Source organism: Myotis lucifugus, unplaced genomic scaffold (genome assembly GCF_000147115.1).
Source record: "Myotis lucifugus unplaced genomic scaffold, Myoluc2.0 scaffold_284, whole genome shotgun sequence".
NCBI lineage: Eukaryota > Metazoa > Chordata > Mammalia > Chiroptera > Vespertilionidae > Myotis > Myotis lucifugus.
Genome location: NW_005871332.1, coordinates 1,525,238 through 1,549,393, shown reverse-complemented (window position 1 = coordinate 1,549,393; position 24,156 = coordinate 1,525,238). Strand labels below are relative to the sequence as shown.

General features: G+C 41.2%; 1 protein-coding gene and 1 long non-coding RNA gene across 4 annotated transcripts in view; one reads left to right on the top strand and one right to left on the bottom strand.

Annotated features, from left to right (window-relative positions):
- Positions 1-24,156, bottom strand: part of ATG14 (autophagy related 14) — a 35,478-nt gene that overhangs the window by 2,635 nt on the left and 8,687 nt on the right. The window contains exons 2-11 of one of the 3 annotated variants that reach the window (XR_002831884.1): positions 19,131-19,193; positions 17,750-17,845; positions 17,311-17,353; positions 16,132-16,213; positions 14,380-14,617; positions 11,472-11,701; positions 10,216-10,333; positions 8,397-8,487; positions 8,231-8,316; positions 397-767 (exon numbers count right to left, since the gene is read on the bottom strand). Coding sequence is in view for 1 of the 3 variants with exons in the window: in XM_014465264.2 (XP_014320750.1) it covers positions 461-767; positions 8,231-8,316; positions 8,397-8,487; positions 10,216-10,333; positions 11,472-11,701; positions 14,380-14,617; positions 16,132-16,213; positions 17,311-17,353; positions 19,131-19,193 (1,258 nt within the window). In the remaining 2 variants the exon portion in view is untranslated. The remainder of the gene's footprint in view (positions 1-396; positions 768-8,230; positions 8,317-8,396; positions 8,488-10,215; positions 10,334-11,471; positions 11,702-14,379; positions 14,618-16,131; positions 16,214-17,310; positions 17,354-17,749; positions 17,846-19,130; positions 19,194-24,156) is intronic. The other 2 variants (XR_001350418.2, XM_014465264.2) reach the window with 2 other exon arrangements.
- On the top strand, positions 702-22,206 carry LOC102429623. The gene is made up of 3 exons (XR_002831885.1): positions 702-826; positions 19,244-19,313; positions 22,086-22,206. It is a non-coding gene; the product is annotated as an uncharacterized LOC102429623 (long non-coding RNA).

Here is a 24,156-nt window from a genome sequence, read left to right as displayed (position 1 = left end):
GGTCCTCCTTCCACCAACACTAGTCTGGGTAGAAGGACCTTTGACCCCTCTGTTTTATTATCCTCAGTATGTCTGTCACCACCATTGGCCATTTGACAAAGAAATGCCTATCTCCCTGCTTTAAACAACAAAAATAGTTTAGCCCTAGCCAGTTTGGCCTGTGGACTGAAGAGTCTCGGGTTGATTCCCGTCAAGGGCACATACCTGGGATGCGGGCCCGGACTGGGGCAAATGCAGGAGGCAGCCAATCGATGTATCTTTCTCACATCGATGTTTCTTTCTGTCTCTCCCCCTCCCTTCCACTCTAAAAATCAATGGAAAAATATCCTCGGGTGAGGGTTAACAACATAAAAAAAAAAAAACAGTTAAAACTTTTTGTTCCAGGCATGATCTTACCTAAATACATAGTTTACTAGTTTACTTTCCTGATGCAAATCTGGCACATTTTGATCCATGCTCGTTAACGGTGTCCAGTGTAAGCTTTAAACCAGGAGGTCACCGAGGCTGCAGCGGAGGAGATCATCCCGCCCGCACTGCTGCTGGCAATGGGCGGGGAGGCCTGGGTGCTCTGGCTCTGCGAGACTTCCACGGGCTGGGAAGGGATGTCACAAAACCGGGGGCTTGGCAAGTTCTCCCAATCTGTGCCCAAGTCGGTTTCCTCATCACTTATGTGCTCGTCTCCACTCTCGTCTGATTCTCCAGCAACTCCGGGATCCACAAATTCCATGGACTCCTCGAGGTCTGCGCGCACTTCAAAGGGTCCCGACCTGTGTGCCGACAGTGAAGGGTCTCTAAGATACCACCGTTCTCACAACACGTGACACAGGTGACAGAAGACCTGATGCATATAGGAGGCACAGAGCTATCACTGCATCCGTTCCCTAAGTCTGCACTGTGTCCACTCACTGTTGGTCTATAATTCAGTTTTTCTTTATCTAAATAACTGTCATCCAACTAATGAATAATACCACACGTCTCAATTCTACCTACTTTATTTGTGAAGACCCTGGACAGAAAAAAACCCATCCTGTGAGACCATCCATTCTGGTTCACAGTATGATTTTGTTTTAAACAACTGTACTATCTATACATTCCAATGACACAGTTTTGACAAAAACAGTCACATGATGTATATACTCGGGTATATTAGTTAGTGGAACCAGTATCAAATAGTATATAAAGGAAATTAAGATGTTCTCTGCCTATGGAAGCCCTCAATTATTAAACTCAAGACCCAAAGGGGCTAAATGATATGGCTATGTACATGTTAGCAAAGCCTCCTAGGACTGGTGTCAACAGCTGGCTCCCGCACACATTTTAAGATATCATCACACAATTTTCTAGGGACACGTTTATGGCATAAAATGAGATGTGATTATTTAAAATATATTCATCTGGAATAGTGCATATTCCTGCAAGGTCTTTCAGTAAAACATTTTATTGCCCAAAGTTCCCTAGTAATGTCCCCACCTCCAAATCTCTCAACCTTTCTTTCTCAGGCCGCACTCCCTGTGACAGCCCCTCAGTGCCGCCGTGTGGAACAAACCCCACCAGGCCTGCTTCTCCTTGTCCCTTTCCAGTGCCCATCCTGCCTCCAGGGGGCCAGGCTGCATCTTCTCCAGGGGACTTCCTGCAACCAGCTATAGGGTGGGACCAAGTCGCTTCAGCAGCCCCTAGCTCTCCATCGTTGCTCCCAAGTAAGGCCCGATGCCTCAGTTCATTTAAGAGGTTCACTAGTAATTACTTAGGGAGAAATGACAGAGAACAGCAAAAATAACAGAAATGAGAAATACCTTAGGAAAGGATAACCTGCCCTTTAGTCTGTGGTCCCAAATTCTTTACAGTATAATGCAAGCGCCTCCGCAGACCTGCACCTCTGACCTGCTCTTCCAGGGCCAACTAGACTTCATTCTTACAAGACAGCCCTGCTTCCCAGCTGGGGCAGCAATAGCTAATGTTTTTGCTCTGGGCACTGTTTTTAGGGCTTTACAAGTTTTCATTCATTGGAAGATGTGCCACAGGGTTTCCCATTGGTCTCTAGTGAACAATTTACATTCCAAGTAGCCCCTCAGACCAGGGACTGCCAAGCTTCCCAGGCCTCCACCCTGCCCCAAGTCATGATTTTGCAAGGGCTGAAGGGAACAAGAATTGGGAGGGGATTCTCCCCACAACCTTCGTTCCTCCCCTTGAAACTTTTCCCATAAACCACTGCAACCTGTTTCTTAGCTCTGAGTGCCCCTTTCCTGTTTCCTGTGGTTCTCCTTACAGTTACTTATTGTCTCCCTTTTTGTTTTTCCTTGGCAAACAAGTCCACTCCAAAGACTATTTTCTTTTTTCCTCCAGATTCCTCTCCTCCAAGCTCCAATCCCAATCACCCGTCTGTCAGAGCTCCCCGACTGAGTGCTACTAACCACACTCTCATCTCGGGTATCTGAGCCGGTCAACAAGGTCTCAAAACACGGCCCGCTGGGATTCCTCCCTCCTCCCTCACCCTCCTGCCTGACACCACCAAATAAGTCCCCTCCCCATCCTCAACGTGTCCCCCGGCTCTGGTCCTCCCTCTATCGCTACCACCGCCAGCCTGTCCTGCCCCCCACCCACCACAGCTTGCCGAAGAACTGTCCCTCTCATGGTGTCTGCCTATTAAAAATGTTCACAATTTGCCAGGCCAGTGTGGCTCAGCAGTTGAGTGTTGACCTATGAACCAAAAGGTCATGGTTCAAATTCTAGTTAGGGCACTGCCTGGGTTTCAGGTTCTATCCCCAATAGGGGGCATGCAGGAGACAGTGATCAATGATGTTTCTCTCTCATTAATGTTTCTATCTATCCCTCTCCCTTTCTCTCTCAAAATCAATTAAAAAAAAGTTCCCAATTTAAGTGTCTTAGCTGGTCTCCCTCCTTTCCAAAACACAAGGCTCTCGGATTCTGTTCTGTTCAGTTTTGCTGTCTGGGGGTTAAGTCTTCTGACTCCCCCCGCTCCCTCACAGGTCCAGGTCAGCTCTCCACCATCACTATTTCCTTTCTGCTAGCCTTGAGGCTGCCTTATCTACTCTTAGGGTCCTTCTTGGCATGAGACTGCTATTGTCTCCAGATCCCCTCTTGAAGGGTTTTTCCAGGAGACAGGCCTGAGTGATACAAGGGGGGAAGTGGCACATCCTTCAGGCGGAGGCCCTCACTGGAGCCACTGGACCCGTTCTCTGCTTGAAATTCCAAAGTGCAGAGTCCACTTGGCATGGAGCAGGCGCTCAATTAAGAACCTCACATGAGAAACTAGTGGATGATTCCCACAGCGGTCAGTAGGAACAATTTTAGTTCCAGCAACTAGCCTACATTTCTAAGCACCACCAGGAGCAGAAGAGACCCTTACAGAGGCAGCTGGGACATTTCTCTACTCGACGCCCTTCTCCCATCACTTCCAACATAATCTACTACCTGCCCAGCATGCCTGGGCCACACACACGTCACACAGAACTAACTAGCAAAAGAATTAAGTCTTTCTGCTTAATGTCTTTGGGAAATACAGATTATAAAATAATTCTTCTAATTTTCAGTTTAGCTGAATAACTGACATCTTTTTATTGAAGACCCTGAAGCCAGAGTATTCATTTTCTCATGATACAGGATGTTATTCTTATCGATTAAGGCAACAAGATGATTGATCTTTTTGGCTTTTTAAAAGTCTCTTTTTGCCGACAGCTTATTTCAAAAATAATATAGAATGTACGGCATCAAGAGTAAACTCTAGATTTTGGATGATAAGGTGTGAATGTAGGCACCAGCACAGTAAAGACTGGCTCAGATAAGACTCGTCAATAGATAATAAATCCAGGGGGGGATTCTGAATAGGAGGACAACTGCACGGTCCCACACTGCAAGGAAGGAAGCATGAAGGAATCACACGGCGGCGAAGTCAGAAAGCATCTTGACTGAATTAACATCACCAATAAAGAAGAACAGATGGTCAAATGTGATATGTGGAGATACTCCCACCTAGGAAGTGTCCCAGCCTAAAATGCACAGCCTGCATCTCACTGCAAGGAAACACCCAATCGCAAAGTGAAAGTTCTATTTGAAAAATGAAAATAATGTCAAAAGACAAAGGCAGCTGTGAAAATGTTCCAAATTTAGAGTCATAGCAATTAAATGTACCACCCGACTCTAGATTGGATCCTGGTGGGGGAAATGCTATAAAGGACATTATCTGGTGCACTGACAAAACGTGCATATCGGCAGTAGATTAAAGTATTACATCAATGTTAAACGTGCTGATGTTGATAACTGGGCTGTGGTTAAGAAAATATCCCCCCCCCCCCCAAAAAAAAGAAGAGAAAATATTCCCATTTTTAGAAAATACACATTGAACTATTTAGGGGTCAAGAGCCATGACATATGTAACTTATCCTCATAGAGTTCAGAAAAAAAAATTTTGTGTGTGTGTATTTATGGAGAGAGAGGAGGGAGGAGAGGGGGAGAGATTGCACAAATGACAAAGCAAATGGGGTAAAACACTAACAAAGATGAATCTGGGTAAAGGGTATATGCATCTTTGTACGATTTTTTAATTTTTCTGTAATTTTGCATTTATTTCAAAGAAAAATAAGTTATGTTGGAGTCAGGATGGAATCCTCAGTTTAGCTGGTCTCCATGGAAACAGGAAGTCCCGCCCAAGTTCCATTACCAGTCTTCTAAGCCTGACTGAGGGAGGTGTGGAAAGGGGGTTCTGAAGCGCCGACCTCCTGGTTCACAGACCAGGAAAGCTCAGATGTGACGAGAGCCTGGCTGTGTGTGTGCACGTCTCTAGGACAGAGCCCTCTAAATGGAGGGCTGACTCAAGGGCAAGCCCAGAGAAAACTCGGATCCACAAGGAAGCCCACCCCTAATACAAGATTGCCAATTTTCCTAAACAACCACCAACACTGGATATCATGTCCTTTCCTTTTTGCTAACCTGATAGATGAAAAAATGGAAACCTGCTTTGAATTGCATTTCTTTATTCTTGATTGAGGCTAAAGATGTTTTTCATCTGAATTGTGACTACTTGCATTTCTTTTGTGTGAACTGCCTGCTTGAATAGTTTCTCTATTTTTTTATGAGGTTGCTTGCCTGTCTTTTATTGACCTGAAAGATTTAAGGAGTCTGGATTTTAATCCATTGTCTCTTATAGAGACTGTAAAATATATCTATTGCTTGTCTTTTAACATTGTTTATGGTATCTTTTACCAGAGACATTTAGAGTTTTTCCATAGAAAAATATGTGACTCCTTTCCTTCATGGTTTTTGCGTCTTGTGGCTTGCTTGGGAATCCCCTCCCCACCCTATGATTATAAACACTCTTTTCTCCTAGTTATAGTTTTTAAAATTAAAGTCTTTTATTTCATCTGGAATTAATTTTTGTATGTGGAGTGTCATATAAATCCAACATTTTCTTCATATGAATACCCAACTGACCCACCACCATTGAGCTATGATGATTCAACATGCCACCCATATCATATATTATTTTCCCACATACACAAGGGTCTGTTCCTGTACTCTCTTCTATTGTTTTAATTGCTCCACCGATTTGCATGCTAACAGAGTCTTGTTTTAATTACCTTTATACTATGTTTTAAAAGGGGCCAAGACCATCCCTTATTATTCTTTGTCAAAATTTCCTTGCAGACTATGCTTCTAGTTAAACATTAGAATCAGCCTATCAAAGTTCCATGAAATATCTGCTAAAATTCTGACCAGGTTTCCTTTTTGGGAGAAGTAGCACTTTTACAATACTGAGCCTTCCTCCTAGAAAATCACCACCCTGGCCTTCTTGCATTCAGTGCCACACCTCATACAGTGCTGGGCAGACATTCAAAAATTACAGGTTGAATATTTTTTTTAGTTCCAAAATTTTCTTTACATAAATTTGCATGTACTTTGTAAGGATTACTTCTCTATAGTTTATAGCATTTGTTGCTAAAGTAAAAGGGATCTTTTTTCCCATTACTTTTTTTTTAACAAGTTGTGGTTGGCACATAAGAAAGCAACTGTTTTAATGTATGTTGATCTTATATTTAGACACCAGACAAGTATCATTTCTAACAGCTTCATAGTTCTTTTGGGTATCCAGTTTAATCATACCATCTACAATAGATCAGCTTAGCTTCCTTCTTTCCAATATAAATGCACCTTATTCCTTGTTTAAAATGTCCTGCCTTGGCTGGGCCTCCAGAGCCATGTTAATGTAGCAGGGCAAGCAGGGCACCCTTTTTCTTCCTGACGATATGCCATTAAATTAGCTTTTGCTCCATGCTTATGGTAGGTATCCTTTCTTAATCATCTCTTTTTAATTTGATAGTTTTCTTTATTAAGGGGAACTGAATTTTATCCATTGCTTTTCTGGCATCTGCATAAGCATAGTCCTACGTTCTTTCTTCTTTAGTATGTTAATGTGATAAAGTTAATGTGCATGGTTAAAAGCATGAGTACCGCCCTGACCGGTTTGGCTCAGTGGATAGGGCGTCGGCCTGCGGACTGAAGGGTCCCGGGTTTGAGTCTGGTCGAGGGCATGTGCCTTGGTTTCGGGCACGTCCCCAGTGGGGAGTGTGCAGGAGGCAGCTGATTGATGTTTCTCTCATCGATGTTTCTAACTCTCTATCCCTCTCCCTCTCCTCTCTGTAAAAAATCAATAAAATATATTTTAAAAAAAATAAAAAATAATAAAAAAAATAAAAGCATGAGTACCTAGTACTTGGGAGTCGTCAGCCAGGTGTGTTGGGACCTGGCTCCACCACTTTTACTGGCTCTGTGACCATGGGCACGAGTTAGCTGGCCTGCTACCACGTTGCCCCCTGTGTGAAAGTAAGGATAATAATCCTGCCCTGGCTGGTGTAGCTCCGTTGAGTTAGTGTCATCCCATGCACCAAAAGGTTTGATTCCCCATGAGGGCACATTGCAGCCTTGATCCCAGTAGGGGGCGTGTAGGAGGCAGCCAATCAATGTTTCTCTCTCACACTGATGTTTTTTTCTCTCTTCCTTTCTCTGCAAAATCAATAAAAACATATTTTTTAACAAAGAGAGATTTAAGACATGTAAAGTGTCTAGCCCAGTGTAAATAAATATTAGTCCTTATTACGAATAATAAATTTCCTAACATTGAACCATTTACAAATAAAGTACAGAGAGGATGGCAAGCAAACCCATGGAAATCAACCACTAAAATTGGGATGGATTTCTAAAGGTTTTCTGTGGCTCCTAAATTAATGAATGGGATTTGGGATAAGGGGTTTGAAGTCCCTATACAATGGCAAAACATTCAAGGTGCATGTGCAGTTTCCTGGAGAGAGTCCACAGCTCTTTCCAAAGTTAACTACTGTTTTAGGCAGGGGGAGGAAAGAGGGGAGAAACATAAGACAACCGTTGAAGGCAGACTGTCATAGAAAGTTCACTGCAATGTGAAGGAAACCAGGCATCCTGGTCAGTGGAGGGGACTCCCCTTGAGCCCTGGTTTGTGTCAAAGCAAATGAATGATGGGAAGAGACCCTACAAGAATTTTCCCACCTTTTATTTGTCTTTCAAAAGTACAAATACAATAGCCAAGCCCTATCTGCAGAAATGAATGGACAGACCTCTAAGAACAAGGAAAAAAGATCAGCACCTAGAGAAGGGGCTCTTGGATGCGACCAAAGATAAGCCTCATGAATGCCATGCTTTTTATGGGCTGAGAAACTGAAAAGACCCCATAGACCAGTCCTGGTTGGTCTTTTTTGTTACTCCTGTTTTTAAGCTAATGGATTTTAAACTATTCATCCCATAAACATCTCATACCCTTTATCCAACAAATGGTGGCCAGATTGACTCAGTGACAGAGAATTGTGAAGAACTGTTATGGGAAGGAATGAGCAGGCACAAAAGAAGATGCACAAGCAACAGGCTAGAGAAGAAACAGATGTGGATTCAAAGAAACGGCGTTTGATCTTCAGGGACAGCACAAGAAAGGCCAGGAACCCTTGGGTTCTTCTGTTTTAGGTGTTAAAATGCTATTAATTTCTCTGAGAAACGATTATGTTAAGAACCATACTGGCTCAAATATGATTAGCTATTGCTTCCTTCTATATGAGACTGCATTATTTTTGTCCTGTTTGGAGATTTGGGGCTGAGGAACAGGCCCCTGTACACTGCCAACACATACAACACCACTTAAAAGTCGTCACAACAGTACCACTCAGAGAAAAGCAACAAACACCCTTCTTACCTGCCTAGGTGTTCAGAATTCGGGCTGACCAGGTACATTAGATTCCTGAGGGTATGCAGTGGTTGTAATTGGTCTAAATTTACATGCTAGAAAAAAACAAAAAATTGATTACTATTTTCAACCATGTTAAGAAATTAAAAATTAGTTCACAGCACATTTTCCATACCTGAGAAAAGCACAAGTAAAGAATATTTGCATTCAGTTTCTTTACTGCTCGAGTAAATTTCTGTCTGCTGAGATTTTCCCCACAAAATTCACTGTAAAACAAACATAATTTGTAAAGTTGTATTTTTTGGAGGAAATTCTATGTTACAACGTTCATTTTGAAGAGTGTACTTTACACTGCAGTTCAGTATAAAACTTACCCTGAGGCCTTTGCCTCTTAAATGTACTTAGAAACTTTCTAGGAATGAACTATTCCCCTCATGAACAATTTCACTGAATCTGTAACAATTACAAATACATAGATCCTTTGACTAAGCAATTCCACTTCTGAAAACAATCTACACAAATACTTGCAAACTAGTGAAATGATGAATGTGTAAGATGACCCACAAGTGTCAATAGAGGACTGGTGAGATCCTGGGACACTTATACAAAGGAAAACTCTGCAGTTGCCCACTTTATGCAGGATGAGAGCTGAAGGCCCGACAGGCCCCACACGATTTGCACTCCTACTTTCTGACGCACTCGGTCTCCTCTGTGCTCCTTCCAGCTCTCTCCTCCAGGGCTTTGCAGGCCTCTGTCTGCTCACAGCCTCTTTCCCCAGGGTCCACTTGGCTTGCTCCCTTCCTCCCTCAGGTTCACACGTGATCACACACCTGCCCACTCAAACACTGCAAGCCCTTCCCTGCCTCCACATCCCTTTCTCTCACCCTGCTTTAACGTTCTCCACAGCACGTGTCACCATCTGACATACTGTTTATTTGTCCCTTCATTAAAGTTAAGGGCCAAAGGGGTAGGGATTATGCTTTCATCACCAGTGTACCTTCTTAGTACCTAGAACAGTGCCTGGCACATAGCAGACACTCAATAAATATTTGTTAAATAAATAAAAACTTAAAAAGCAAGGTGTTTAAAACACCTTGGTACAGCATGATACCTTTTGTGTTTAAAAGATGGTAACCATATTTATATTTGCTTGAAATGCAAGGAAAACTAAAGGTTGGTAGGAAAGTATTAGGATTTGGGTAGACTGTAAACCTTTACATTTTTTTTTTAAATTTTAAACCACGTTTTTATTATAAAAAAATCAAACAGCCACAGCTGGGTAGCTCAGTTGGTTAGAGTGTGTCCCAATATGCCACAAATGAGCATTTGTCTTTGTATTTGTACTTTTTTTTTTATATATATATATTTTATTGATTTTTCACAGAGAGGGAGAGGGACACAGAGCCAGAAACATCGATGAGAGAGGAACACCGATCAGCTGCCTCCTGCACACTCCCCACTGGGGACGCGCCCGCAACCAAGGCACACACCCCTGGCCGGAATCGAACCCGGGACCCCTCAGTCCGCAGGCCGACGCCCCATCCACCGAGCCAAACCGGTCAGGGCTGTATTTGTACTTTTGAAAGACAAATAAAAGACAAATGCTGATTTGATCCCAATGAATTTATAAATCAAGTGAAACAACAAATTGATGTTTTCTCTCTAAAATCATTTTAAAAACAAAAAACAAAATTTGCCAAGTGTTTCCCCAGTTCTTGCACATGAGCACACCCTCTGAATATCCTGGGTTTTCCATCAGTTCTTTTTGCAAGTGGGAGAATTCTCTGTGGTCTTCTCAAACACTTCACATGCAATTGTAAGATAACACCAGTTTGTACCACATGAGGCTTATGGAATTAATCTCAGTAGCTATGGTCATTTCTGTCTGAATAACACTTAAATTCTTGATTTTGGATTCATTAGAACAAATGAGAACACAAAAAGAGCGTAAGAGAACCACGACGAAGAAGACATCACCGCCCTCAGTTACTTGCCTGTTGCACAGCTTTTTGGGAAGATTTATGTCGAGTATATGAGACAAAATGTTGGCCAGCTGAGTCGCATAGCACAGCGCAGCGCTGATGGTGTAAGCAGGGTTGTTATGCTCCATGTCTAAAGTGTAAAAACAACCACCACACACAGAACAACCTTAATTTCAGCAAAAAATACAAATGAACCTGCATTTTATGATTTCTAATTTATCATTACATTTATGGTAACGTTTTACTCCTTCCTAATAAAAGGTCCATGTTTCATTGCTATGATTTTCACTGAGTGAAACCTAAGTAAGTGGGCCTAGACAGGCCCAGCATAAATGAAATTGAAGTCCCCGCCCACAGCACGCACTCAGCGTACAATGCTTTTGATGACAGCTTGCTTCCTGTCCTCCCCACAGGAAGGGAGGCACAGCTGTCTGGGTGACACCACCTGTGCATCACCAGTACATGACTAAAGCACATCTCACCAAGTATGTGCTGAATGACTAAATGAACAATTCTCCACCAGAGGAAAGCTACAGGGGTGTTAAAGGGTTTCCTCTAGTGTGGTATTCAATCTCCAGTTAGGACTGCTAAACAAGCTCTTTACAAAGTTAAAAACTATCAAAATGGGATGGGACTCAGGCTAACTATGCTTCTTTAAATAGTGAGGTCTTTTTATATAGATAAAGCAGTATCGACCCCCAAGAGGAGAAATATGAAATACATGTTTCCAGCACATCCACAGATGGAGAAACAATATGTGGTATATCCATACAATGGAATGTCATTCAATCATAAAAAGAATGATACATGCAACAATGTGGACGAACTCTGAAAACATATAAGTAAAAGAAGCCAAACACGAAAGGCCATGTTTTGTATGATCCCATTTATATGAAATGCCCAGAATAGACACAGCTACAGAAATAGGGTGCAGATTGGTGATGGCCAGGGCTCGGCTCTGGGGAGGGCGCTGGGGGTGACTGCTTCATGCCCTGGAGCTTGCATGTGGGGTGATGGAAATGTTTTGGAACTAGACAGAGGTGATGGTTTTATAACACTGTACATGTACTAAATGCCACTTAATTGTTCGTAACTGTTCATTTTGTTATATAAATTTTACCTCAATTAAAAGTATACATGTTGGCTGGAGCCATCCAGGCTCAGCCACCTGGTGTGTGGGTGATCGAATAAATTCGTAATCCCTCAACAAAAACAAACAAACAAAATTCATGTTTATAAACATTTCCAAACACTGTCTTGCTTCTCACCAGGCCCCTGCGTGGTTTTCTTCTCTTCCACCCAATTATAGTAGGCAGAGTAGTCCCCGTTGTTGGGAAGGCTAATCCAAGGCCCTGTGATGCTGATGCTGGTGTCCCCATTGTGGTCGTCACAGACCCATCTCCCTGAGTGGTAAGTCGTCCTCCGGGCTTCGGCAAGCTTGCTCACGGTGCTGGAGGTCATGGCACTGTCACTCTCTGAAGACACATCCGCGGGATCTCTAAAAATCAGAAGATGCATACGGGTTTCAAGGGACTGGGTTTTAAAGAGCAGGCAATATACTTGCCAGATATACAGAACACTGGGAAGAAGCACATGAGCACAGGAAGTGACGTGGAACATGCAGAGATAAGTGATTGCTATCAGAGATGAAGATCAAACCAGCTGTAGCACAGAAGTCCACATGGGTGTAAGGGGGCACCAGGAGCAAGGGCCTCAAATATCAGGTTCTTCAATAATTTGGTAGCAATATCCCTTTATATGCTTAAAAATTTCTGAGGACCTCAAAGAGCTTTTGTGTGTGTGGGTTAGGTCTATTGAGATTTGCTATATAAGAAATCCGAGAACATTTAAAATGATTCATTAAAAAATAATAAAATTATTACATGTTAACATAGTATATCCTTATGAAAAAAATCTGTATTTTTCAAACAAGTACATTAGTAAAGAGTCAAATAACACAATACAGCACTGATCAACATTTTTAAAAAACCTCTATAATACCCAAGTCTTTCAATTGTTCTTTCAAGTAAAATAGTGTCCCATGAAAAAAGCAACTACTGCTTGCAATTCATTCAAGTGCTTTTCCTTGAGCCAACCATGGCACTTCGGTCTGCAGCAAAAGCAGCTTCTGCACACTTCCCATTTCATCATATACTATCTTAAAAAGGTGTGTTTGCAGGGCAAGCCAATAAAATTTAAATAAAAATATTTCCTATTGTTTCATCAAGAACACTGTTGCTGCAAAACTGGTTTTTGTTTTTGTTTTAATACTGCAAGTACATGGCAGAATACAATGACTATTACTGCAGCTTGGTGTCACTGCCTTGAAATGTCTGCCTTGAAATGTATTGTGGCACCAGAGGTTTTACCCACCCTGGCTTCTGAGCCACCAGTGCAATGTCAACAGAGTGAAAAAGGAAAATAAAGTGTTAATATTATTATGTAAAAACAGTTTTGACTGCATGGACCCCCTGAAAGGGTTGCAGGGACCCACAGAGCCCATAGACCACACTTGGAGATCTGCTGGTCTGAAGCATGATGGGAATGAGAAGTCACAGCAGGCACAAATGCACAGGAGGGGAAGGACACGGTGTGTTTGGGAGCAGAGATGATCAGTGGGGTTGTGTAGAATACACAAAGGAAGTGCCAGGAGACGGTATTGGAAAGGTGGGTAGGAAATGGGAGACTGGGAAGGGCCTTTTGCACTGCACTAAGTTTAGATTCTGTTCTCTTGGCCAGGGGTTCTCGATCCTTTTTCCTTCTGCCACAACACACATAGCATAACGCCTACCGGCTATCACGGTTAAGGCCGGGGGACTAGGCCAGCTCCAAGCTGTAATGCTCCTTCCTCCTCCTCCCACTCAAGGAAGTTTGAGAAATAAGAATGAACATGAGCCCTAGCCGGTCTGGCTCAGTGGACAGAGTGTCAGCCCGTGGACCGAAGGGTCCCGGGTTCGATTCCAGTCAAGGGCACGTACCTCGGTTGCAGGCTCCTCCCCGGCCTGGGCCCTCGTCAGGGCTTGTGAAGGAGGCAACCAATCGATGTGTTTCTCTCACATCAATGTTTCTCTCTGTCTTTGCCTCTCTCTTTTCAACTCTTCCTAAAAATCAATGGAAAAATATCCCCGGGTGAGGATTAAAAAACAAAATAAAATTGTTTTAAAAAAAAAAGAATGAACACGAAATCTTATTATAGAGGTAACTTCAAAATCATCAGCTTAAAAAAGAATTAACAGTATATACTAATATATACTAACAGAAAAATTTAAACAGCACAGGTAGAAAGGAGAAAGTTTTTCTCCATTTTCTCTTCTGCAACTTTGTATGCAATTATGAGTCTCCATTCCAATATTGTTGTTGCCATCTGCACACATTCATCTACCATAAGATTCATAAAGGAATCAAATCCCCGCAATATTCCTTGGACATGTCTGCCACCAGTTAATTTCAAGGATAACTTCTTGTCCATAAATTTTGTTAACTCGGGAGAGTGAGCTTTGCTCATGTGTCTACTCATTGAGTTCAAAGCTCTCTCCAAAAGGAATCTGTGGCCTCTTTCATGTTCCCCTGGCAGGCCCCGGCCCACAACAATTTAATGTGGCATAATGTTTCTGTTTTGTCAGTTTTACCAGCTTTGGCCTGACTAGTTGTCTTTTGACTCAATAGGTTATCCATGTACTACTGCTAAGAGTAGACTGAAGATACCCGGCGCTTGACAACAGCTAGTCAGCAGTAAAAGGCTGTCACCATGTAAGAAACCCCAAGCACCAGGTGTTTTCTTCCACTTTAGCTCCTGATCCTATGTGAAGTAGGCGTTTATTATCCCTGACTTTGAGGTTCAAGAACCTGCCTCACAGCATATAACTAATAAACAACCCGATTGGGATTGCAGCTGACATCGGCCATCAGATGGTTTTTTGATCAGGGTGAGTCAGCACCTCATCGGGAAGCTGTAAGTGTACACAAGCTCCTCCGAGGGCCACCGCCCTTTACCTTGGCTGCCTCCCCAACTTTATGCAGTGTGCAGTGTTTGCTGAAGCAGATAAGACTTCATTCAGTTTAATTACCAGGAAAGCCAATGGCCCAGAATGAGGTCAAATAAATGAGGTGCTGACACACTTAAAAAATACTTGATTTTGGGACCTGATGTAGAGTCAAAAGACTTGCTTACTGTACCTCGCACCAGTCTTCACTTCCTCAATTGGGAAGATGACAGAGGTGAGCTCTAATATATGAGACCGCCGAAGATCTGCCAGACGCTCATAATGACTTTTTAAGTCGATGGTCTTTTTTTCTACCAGGTCCCCAAGTTTGCGGTTATGCCTCTGAATCTTCTCCTTTTTCTCTTGATGCCGTTGTGCTCGAGTATAAAGCTTCTGATTCTTTTCCTTGGTTTTGAGAAGGCCTTCAGAATCTAAAGTAAATCAAACTCAACAATTATCTCTACAAATAGGTCCTGGAATCTAAGAACTCCCTTAGCTTGTGAGCATGGCAACTAGCCTGCATTATGTTGTAAAGAGCAGGGTTCGGGACCCCGGCAGACCATCAGAACAACCCAGAGCAGTGGACTCAAAGTGTGGCCTATGTATGTATCTGGGTCGGTCTATAAACTTTTCCCAATCAGACAAGAGATGTACAGAAATACAGACTTAGAAAATGTTTTCTTTGACATGGCAATTTGACACTGCCATAAAATTCAAGCGTATGACCATCTTTCTAGTAATTTATTTTATTATACTTTATGAAAGTATTGGTATCAGTTTATGACAGATTGGAAATCAAAGAGAAACTACTGGTCTTTTACTACAGACAGTTTCAGAACCACTGACCCAGTCCCCATGCATGAGATTGCATTTTCTAAATCCAGGGTGGGTCCCAAAATTCTCTCTCTAGGTTTTAAAAAGGTTCCCAGATCTCTCTGCCAGGGATGGAAACCACTGTTTTAAGTTCACTGCTTTAGAACCATTCATTTTATTCTCTGTGGTTGCTGCTTTTGTATTTTGGTGCGAGGAATCTATTAGAGCTGATCAAAGTTTTAAACTTGATCACCAGAGAACTGCACAAGGTCAGTAAATTCAGCAATTTGAGGCGGTTCTCAGATACCTGGTAGCCAACCCCTGGGGTGAACATCACGGAAGCGTGAGGAAAGAGGTACACCAGGTTCAAGGTTAAATGACAAGTCCCTGCACTGCTGCTGAACCAGAGGCTTTGGAGGATGTGTGCCAAACCCAGTGAGCAACTGACTCTCTGCAGTCCTGGTGCCCCTTCATCATGCTGCCCTGCGTCTCTCTTGTTAATCCTGTGAAACTCCACAGAACTGTATGAGGACAAATGTCTTCAAAGGAAGCTTTAACTCCACTATGTACCCCTTACAAGATATTGCTTCTGAAAGCAATGAACAGGAGAGGGATTCACAAGGTCTGATGGTGACTCATTCTACACTTTAAACACTGACCTTCAGAAATACACAGAGTATTTGCAAGGATGTAGGATTTCTAAGAGAACTCTCTTAAATTTTAATAATTACATATTGATAGAGTATCAGTAAAAGTATAATGTAAAATTAATACAGATTAAAATATGTATAAAATACACTAATGGAGAAAAAAATATTCTATGCCTCTGGTAGGAACTAATAATTATAAATGGATTCCAACTTAGACTCGGAGTCTCCTCTTAGCTAAGGCAAATGGGAAACACATGTTCCTTAACTTTTTTAAAGTGAGAAAGGTAGCAGGTTATTTAAAGGTCTTTGTATAAGAATCCCTTACACAAACGTTTCATAAGGAGAGGAAGGTAAGCAGTAACTTTTCCAGGTTGCTGTTACCCCTACTCCTCTCTCTTTCTCTGCCTCTCTAATTTATTAATCCCATGAAATTCCACATGAGCTCTTTATTAGGGCTGGAGGGAGGGGCTCCAATTACTTACTTTTCTTCATTTCTTCATTTCCTTTGCATATTGTTTGTTTCAGCTGTTCAATCCTCATCTTGCAGGACATTATTTTCCATCTCTTAAAAAGTATGCAATAAATATCAGAAATGGTCTCATAACTAATATGATTATCTACCCAGTATCACCACCCATTTTTCAGGTATATCTTAGAAAATATAATGAAAGCTGTTATATGTATTATAGCTTCTATAACTATGTCAGATTACCAAAAAGAAAAAAAAATGTGTTATTATGGCTCAATGCAGAAGCTGTTAGAAAATTAAAGAGAAATTCACAGAAAAATATGTTGCAGGATATTCTCTTAACATGCTCTGTTCAATATATAGCCACTGGCCACATGTGGTTATTTAAAAGTCAATTAAAATTACATAAAATAACAAAATTCAGCCTGGCTGGGGTGGCTCAGTGATTGAGCCACATGAACTAGGAGGACAAAGTTTGATTCCCAGTCAGGGCACATGGGTTCAATCCCCAGGAGCGAGCTTGAAGGAGGTAGCTGATCAATGATTCTTTCTCATTACTGATGTTTCTCTCTCCCTCCCTCTTCATTCCTCTAAAATCAATAAAAACATATTTTTAAAAATTCAGTTTCTTACTCACACTACCCATATGTCTTATGCTCAACAATGCTCAACACATGTGGCTAATGGCTACCATCCATATTGGTTTGTGTAGATATAGAACATTTGCATCATCACAGAAAGTTCTGTTTATGCCCTGAGGATTAACAAAACAAACATAAAATGTTTTCTTTTATGACTTATCAAGGTCCTCACTCCTAAATTACATAAAAACTTTCCCCTATTTTCATATTTTTATGAGTTTACTTTTCACATTTAATCATTACTCCATTCAAACTGTGTGTGTTTATGATGAGTACGTTTTCTCCAAAGGATAGCCCATTGTTCTTATATTTCTATGTCACTACCAGACTTCATAACCTTTACAATAGCTCCCTAATGAACTGTCAACACCCCGTTTTTGGTCCCAAATAAAATATCTGAGAAGCCCACCCTACAAATATATTCAAAAAAAGGACTTCCAAAAATGAACAAAAACAAATTTAAACTCACAATGATTTTTGAAGCACCACCAACTTAAAAACATGTAACCTCAAGTACAAAGAATATTATTTAAATAGTTCTTACAGCTTACCAACTGATCTGTTATCCATTTTCCTTCCATAGCTTTTAACACTCTGTATGGAGAAGAGAGATACAGAATAAGCCCTTAAAAAATTAAATTTTATAAAGCTCAAAAATGTAAAATCAGCCCTAACCGGTTTGGCTCAGTGGTAGAGCGTCAGCCTGCGGACTCAAGGGTCCCAGGTTCGATTCCGGTCAAGGGCATGTACCTTGGTTGTGGGCACATCCCCAGTAGGGAGTGTGCAGGAGGCAGCTGATCGATGTTTCTCTCTCGTTTCTAACTCTCTATCCCTCTCCCTTCCTCTCTGTAAAAAATCAATAAAGTATATTTTTAAAAAAATGTAAAATCAACAACTTTAAAACACAACTTCTTATAAATGGCTTGAAATAGCAAAATGGGACTGAAGCAAAGTGTTTTCCAAATTCTCTTCTCTGCAATTTTTTCTCACCTTCTTCTTTTTGCACTTCTAACACAGTCCGGAGCCTTTCTGCAGACGTTCATCATAAACTTCCAGAATAGCCAGAGCCTTTGTCCTCAGTCATAACTAATAATTCCCATCAGCCATAATTAATGATAGTTACAAGAGAACTCATGACTAAAAATGCTAAGATCATTACAGAAAGAAAGGGCACAAGCCAGTATCTGCGAATATTTGTTTTATGGAGTGAAGTGTTCTATAAAAATAGAAGTTTCTGCCCTGGCCAGTGCGGCTCCGTTGGCTGGAGCACCATCCTGTACACTGAAAGGCTTTGAACCCCAGTCCTGGTGTGTGCAGGAAGGCAACTGGTCATTGTTCCTTCCCTTTCCATTTGTCCCTGTCTCTCTTTCTCTTCCCCTCTTCTTAAAAAAAATAAGCATGGTGTCAGGGAAGAATTTAAATATAAATAAATAGTTTCTATGGCTGAATAAGTTAGAGAAATAACCAAGTTAAATTAATCCAAGCAGGTTTCTCTAATGCAGCGGTTCTCAACCTGTGGGTCACGACCCCTTTGGCGGTCGAACGACCCTTTCACAGGGGTTGCCTAAGACCATCCTGCATATCAGATATTTACATTACGATTCATAACAGTAGCAACATAACAGTTATGAAGTAGCAACGAAAATAATTTTATGGTTGGGTCACAACATGAGGAACTGTATTTAAAGGGCCAGAAGGTTGAGAACCACTGCTCTAATGTGAGGCATCTCAGGCTGTTTATTCCACTTATGAATGTGTTTATCTGACCAGGGGTGTGTCTGCAGAACAGTGACTGGGCCCGTTTGGGATAGGAGACTCTATAGGAAAATTCTCAAATCCAGAGTGTGAGAGACGCACCGGCAGTGCTCAGTAATAACTCAGATTCCCAGGCCTCCCCTCAGACCTACTGAATCAGAATACCTGAGGATAGGATTTTAAGAATCTGCATTTTTAACCATTACCTCAGTTAATGAATTCTGATACAGATGATCTGCAGACCACACTTTGCAAAAACACTGATAGAGAAGAAAGCTAAATGGAAGCAGTAACATTCTATAGGAGCCACCATTACTAACTTAAGTCTAACATGCCTACTGTCCTGGACCCGTCTGCCACATACCAATGATCAGGCTGGGGGCTTAATTCATCCAACCCATCACTAGTGCCTACTGTGCACAGGCACCAGGGCTGATCCCAGTATTTTCTAGAAACTTGATAACTCTCCTATTTTACTTCTCCAAGATGCACTGCTCTTCTGTACTTTCAGATTATATCCTAAATTTAGTAATTTAGCAACCCATATATCTGCATACCACAGCACTGAATTAAAGCACATAACCTCCACAAATTAAAAACCCAAATGAAGACTCACTCTTTTTGAAATTCTTCCTGTTTGCTCTTAAGTTGGCTTAACCGTTCCTTCTTGTCTATAAACCTGTAAGAAAAAAAGTAATGTTTTATTTAAATATTCTTTTTTTTTTTCAGTTCAATCAGATTATATGAACTCTTGGGAAGCCAATCATTTCTGCAGACTCACCTGGAAATGTCACTGAAAGTAAGTACTGTACACAACTTCTCAATGGGATGCATGTGGCTGCTCACCACTTGGTTATTTTAAAGTTAAATTCAAACTCTCAGCTTCAAAATTCTGTCATGGGTTTATAAAATGTCTATAGGTTTCCACCCCTAGGTTAAATTATTTCCAAACAGGCACATTAGAGCACTAATATAAATTTTGAATTTGAATTCGTGCAAGAGTAGGCCTTCGCAGTCACAGCGGCTGCCTCAATCCCACGGCTGCAGCCCAGGCTTTGTCCAGAAGGTCATCCGGTCGGCCATTTGGTCGATTTGCATATTATGCTTTTATTTTTATAGATAATTTTTACCCTAGCCAGTTTGGCTTGTTGAATAGACCATCAGCCCACAGGCTAAAGGGTCTCAGGTTGGAGTCTGATCAAGGGCATATACCTCAGTTGCAGGCTCGATCCCCAGCCCGGGTTGGGGCAGGCAACCAATTGACGCATCTCTCTATCTCTCCCCCTTCCTTCCATTCTCTCTGAAAATCAATGGAGAAAATATCCTTGGGTGAAGATGACCAACAAAAAAATAAAAATTTAATTATTAAGCTTAATTTAATCCTGCTCTCACTTATCAATTTGTTCCTTATATTTTTAAAGTACAATTTTTTCTCACTTATTTTATTGCTAGTCATTGGAGATTAAAAAATTACTTAGTAAAAAGTTACCAAAAGGAAGGGATATCATATTGCAATGAATCTTCTGTCAGTCTTCTACTTTCATACTTATTTTCTTCCTGTTACCTATTTGGGTTTGCCCCTTTTTTGCAGCTTATGGTAAAAACTAAAATCATTGATTTTATGCCCCCTTCTTTTTATATAACCATATAAAGTTATAAATTTCCCAAGTATTGTTTTAGCTACACCAAAAACGTTGATGAAGTGTATTTAGTTTGAAATTTCTAATTTTCCATAAGATTCCTTTGACTCACAAGTTATTTACAAGTATATTGTTTAATTTCCAGATATAAGGGCTTTCTTAGGTAACTTACTGTTGTTTTCTTGATTCTGATGTGGTCATAGAATATACTGTGAGATTTCAATCTTTTGATTTGAGACTGCCTTGCATTTGGTTTGCCTCAGTGAAAGTTCCACGTGCCCTTGAAATAACGTGTATTCTACAGCTGCTGGGTACAGTGCTCTATAAGGTCAACTAGCTGCAGGTGTCTAACAGTGTCATTGGATCTTCTAGATCTGTGCTGTTCAATATGGTAAACACCAGTCACACGTGGCTACTGAACACCTGAAATGTAGCTTGTTGCTTAATAAGGATTTGATTTTCAAATCGCATGACTAACATTGTGCAACTGATTTTCAATTGAGTTAACAGTGGCTCACTATTTTCAAGGAAACAATGGTGCTACAGCAACATGGTATACAGTCTAAGGACAGGCTTTTGATGTCTCCTGATTGCTAGCCTAAATGAAAACAATTTAACAGAACAATAACAGCCCTAAAAATCTCTTCCTTACAAGTCTCTCTAAAACATTAGTTCTATAACACCATGTTTGAAACATACCCAAATGGTCTAATTATGACCATTTAATAGTCACTGCAAATGTACAATCCTATCTAATAAAGAGGGAATATGCTAATTGACTGTCCCACCCTCAAAGATGGCAGTGCCCACAGCCAATAAGGAGGGAACATGCTAATTGACTGCCCCACCCTCAAAGATGGCAGCACCCACAGCCAATGAGGGAATATGCTAATTGACTGCCCCGCACTCAAAGATGGCAGTGCCCACAGCCAATAAGGAGGGAATATGCTAATTGACTGCCACGCAGGCGCGGCAAGGCTGGGCCCGCCCCCAGGCAGGCCCGGCCACTCCACATGCCTGCCTCCAGAGACCCCCAGTCCCCTCAGCTTCCCAGCCGCCCAGGGCCGGCCCGAGGTTCAGGCAAGCCTTGGATAGCGGCTGCCCAGCCGTCCAGGGCCACCCAAGGCTCAGGTAACCAGGGCTGGCCAAGGCTTGCGCTGCGGGCAGTGGCAGCAGCAGAGGTGTGATGTTGCATAGCCTTCCCCTGATCGCCAGGTCGCCTCCTGCCCCTCAGGGCTCCCGGACTGTGAGAGGGGGAAGACCAGGCTGAGGTACCCCACTCCAGTGCATGAATTTTCATGCACCGGGCCTCTAGTACATAATATATTAAACAAAAATACAAATCAAGCCCAGCTGTTGTGGCTCAGTGGTTGAGCATCAACTCATGAACCAGGAGGTCACGGTTTGGTTCCCAGTCAGGGCACATATCCAGGTTGCGGACCCATGGGGGCTGGGGGCGCCTGAAACCAATCAATGGTTCACTCTCATGTTGATTTCTCTCTCTCTCTCTCTCTCTCTCTCTCAAATCAATAAAAACATATTTTTTAAAAATTCAGTTCCTCAGTTACACTAACCCCATTTCAACAGCCCCAAATGGTTGGCTTCTACCATATTGGAAAGTGTAGAAACAGAACACTATGGCAGAAAGTTCTATTGGGTAGCACTGCAATGGCCAGTAAGGTGGTTAGTGCATGGAACAGTACTAGAAAACTCAGAAACCAATGTGAAATGTCGACAAACCCAGAAACTCATCAATTAACTTATCAGGCTTTTATTGTGGGCCTGCAACTTATAACAAAAAATCTGCCACAATATTAAGAAATCTAATGATATGTTCTGTAGCTTGGACATATACTTATTTGTTTTATGCTTCCATTTTCTTGTATATAAAAAAGAGAAACTAATGTGGTATTTATTTCTATTTCACTAAGGCAATGTGGTGATTCATGGTCCCGTAACCTGAAGGATATGACAAACTGACAAGATTCATCAAACCATGCAAAAAAAAAACTGACAGAGGAAAATAAAATCTTGCTTTTAGAAGTTATGAAAGTTCTCCTTTCAGATGTCATAAAAATGCCACTCCACTTTGCACTAGAACAAACTGGGATGACAAACAACTTTGTTCAGCTCTAAAAGCTGGTTGATTCTCTTGGGCTTTGTTAACACACACACACACACACACACACATATACACACACACACACACAAAATTAAAACAAATACACAGTTCACAGCAAGAATAATAAACAGAAGATAATTCCTGCTGTACCAAACAGTTCATGAGTCACGGTATCCTTGATGAAGGAAATTAAAACTAAATGGTGTTAACAAAGCTAAACAGCAGATGATATCAAGGAATGTGGCTGGGTCAGCATTTCAACTGCTCATCAGCACACTCATCCATTCTCTGCATCACTCCATCCCACTACTCATGGAAATAGATAAAAAATCCATTCCATAAGTCCGTGCTTTCTCAATATGGTTTCCAACAAATGGAAAGATTAACAGATAGTCATTATATTCAAACCAGACTTGACTCAAAAAGGAGCCCTGGCTAGTGTGGCTCAGTTGGTTGGAATGTCATCACATTATGCCAAAAGGTATGGGTCCATTTTGGTCAGGGCACATATCTCACCCTACTCTTCTCTTCCCTCTAAAGTCAACTGGCATATCCTCTGTGAGGATTTTTTTTTTTAAGATTCTTGAACAGATACACAGAATTTCATACAATAGACATCATATATTTTACTTTTTTAAAAAAATCCTCACCTGAGGATATTTTTCTGTTGATTTTTTAAAGAGAGTGGGAGAGGGAGACAGAGAAATATTGATATGAGATAAACACATAGATTGGTTGCCTCCTGCACCAGCCCAACCACGTACCTGCAACTGAGGTACCTGCCCTTGACCGGAATCAAGTCTGTGACCCTTCAGTCCAAAGGCCAACACTCTGTCCACTGAGCCAAACAGGCTAGGGCATATAATTTACTTATATAAACTCCTATTAAACACTGCCAATTTTTCACTATTATCAATATTATGAATGAATATCTTAGTGCATAAATCTTTACAAGCTTTTAAGATTCTCTATGAGAAATTCCAATAAGTAAAATAAATTGCTAGGTCAAATATTTACAAGCAAAATTCTGGCAGTTATTTTTAAATTTCTTCTGGATCATTTAATATAATTCACAACCCCACCAGTAACAGAATAGGTTTTTTCATACCCTCCCTAAACACTGCACATTTTAGTCTCTGCTAACTTGATTGGCTTTCCCACTCCTTTCCCCCAAAGATAGTTCATAATTCAAATACTTTATTTCACTAGAAATGAATGCCCTTTCCCTATATAATTAGCCATTTAGTTTTCTTTTGTTATTTCTGTCGATGTCCTTTGTCCATCTTTCTATAGTTTTTTAAGGATTAGGGAAATTAGCCATTTTTCTTTCATACATCTTGAAAAATCTCCCACCTCAATCTGCTTTCTGACTACTCATGTTTCTGTTCTACAGAATTTTCCAACTTTTATGCAGATATGTTTATCAATTTTGTGGTTTGTTCAATGACTTCAGTGTTCTGTGGTTTCTGAAAGGAATCTGCCAGTGAACCTGTACTGTGTACCATGGCTTTTACAACAGTTTCCTATATTTTCTCTCCCAATTTAAAAAGGCCTTCTTCATTATCTACCAAATTTCTCCACTTATAAGATTTATTTTCTTCCCTAAAAGTACTTCCTTAAACTGATTACTGTTTCCTAAATTCTTCCATACTTTTACAACTAATTATTTCTTTTCCACTAAAAAAAAAAAACAAAACAAACAAACAAATAAAAAAACTCCCTTAAGTTGACTTCAAATCATTCTCCCTTCAATAGAGGTGGATGGGAATGAGAGAGCTAATCACCCAGCACCCCGGTGGTACAAGAGACGGCACACCACCCAGTGCAGGCTTCCTAGGGAGCTTTGTGCGAGCTATGCCTATCTGGGCTAAGACTTGGGA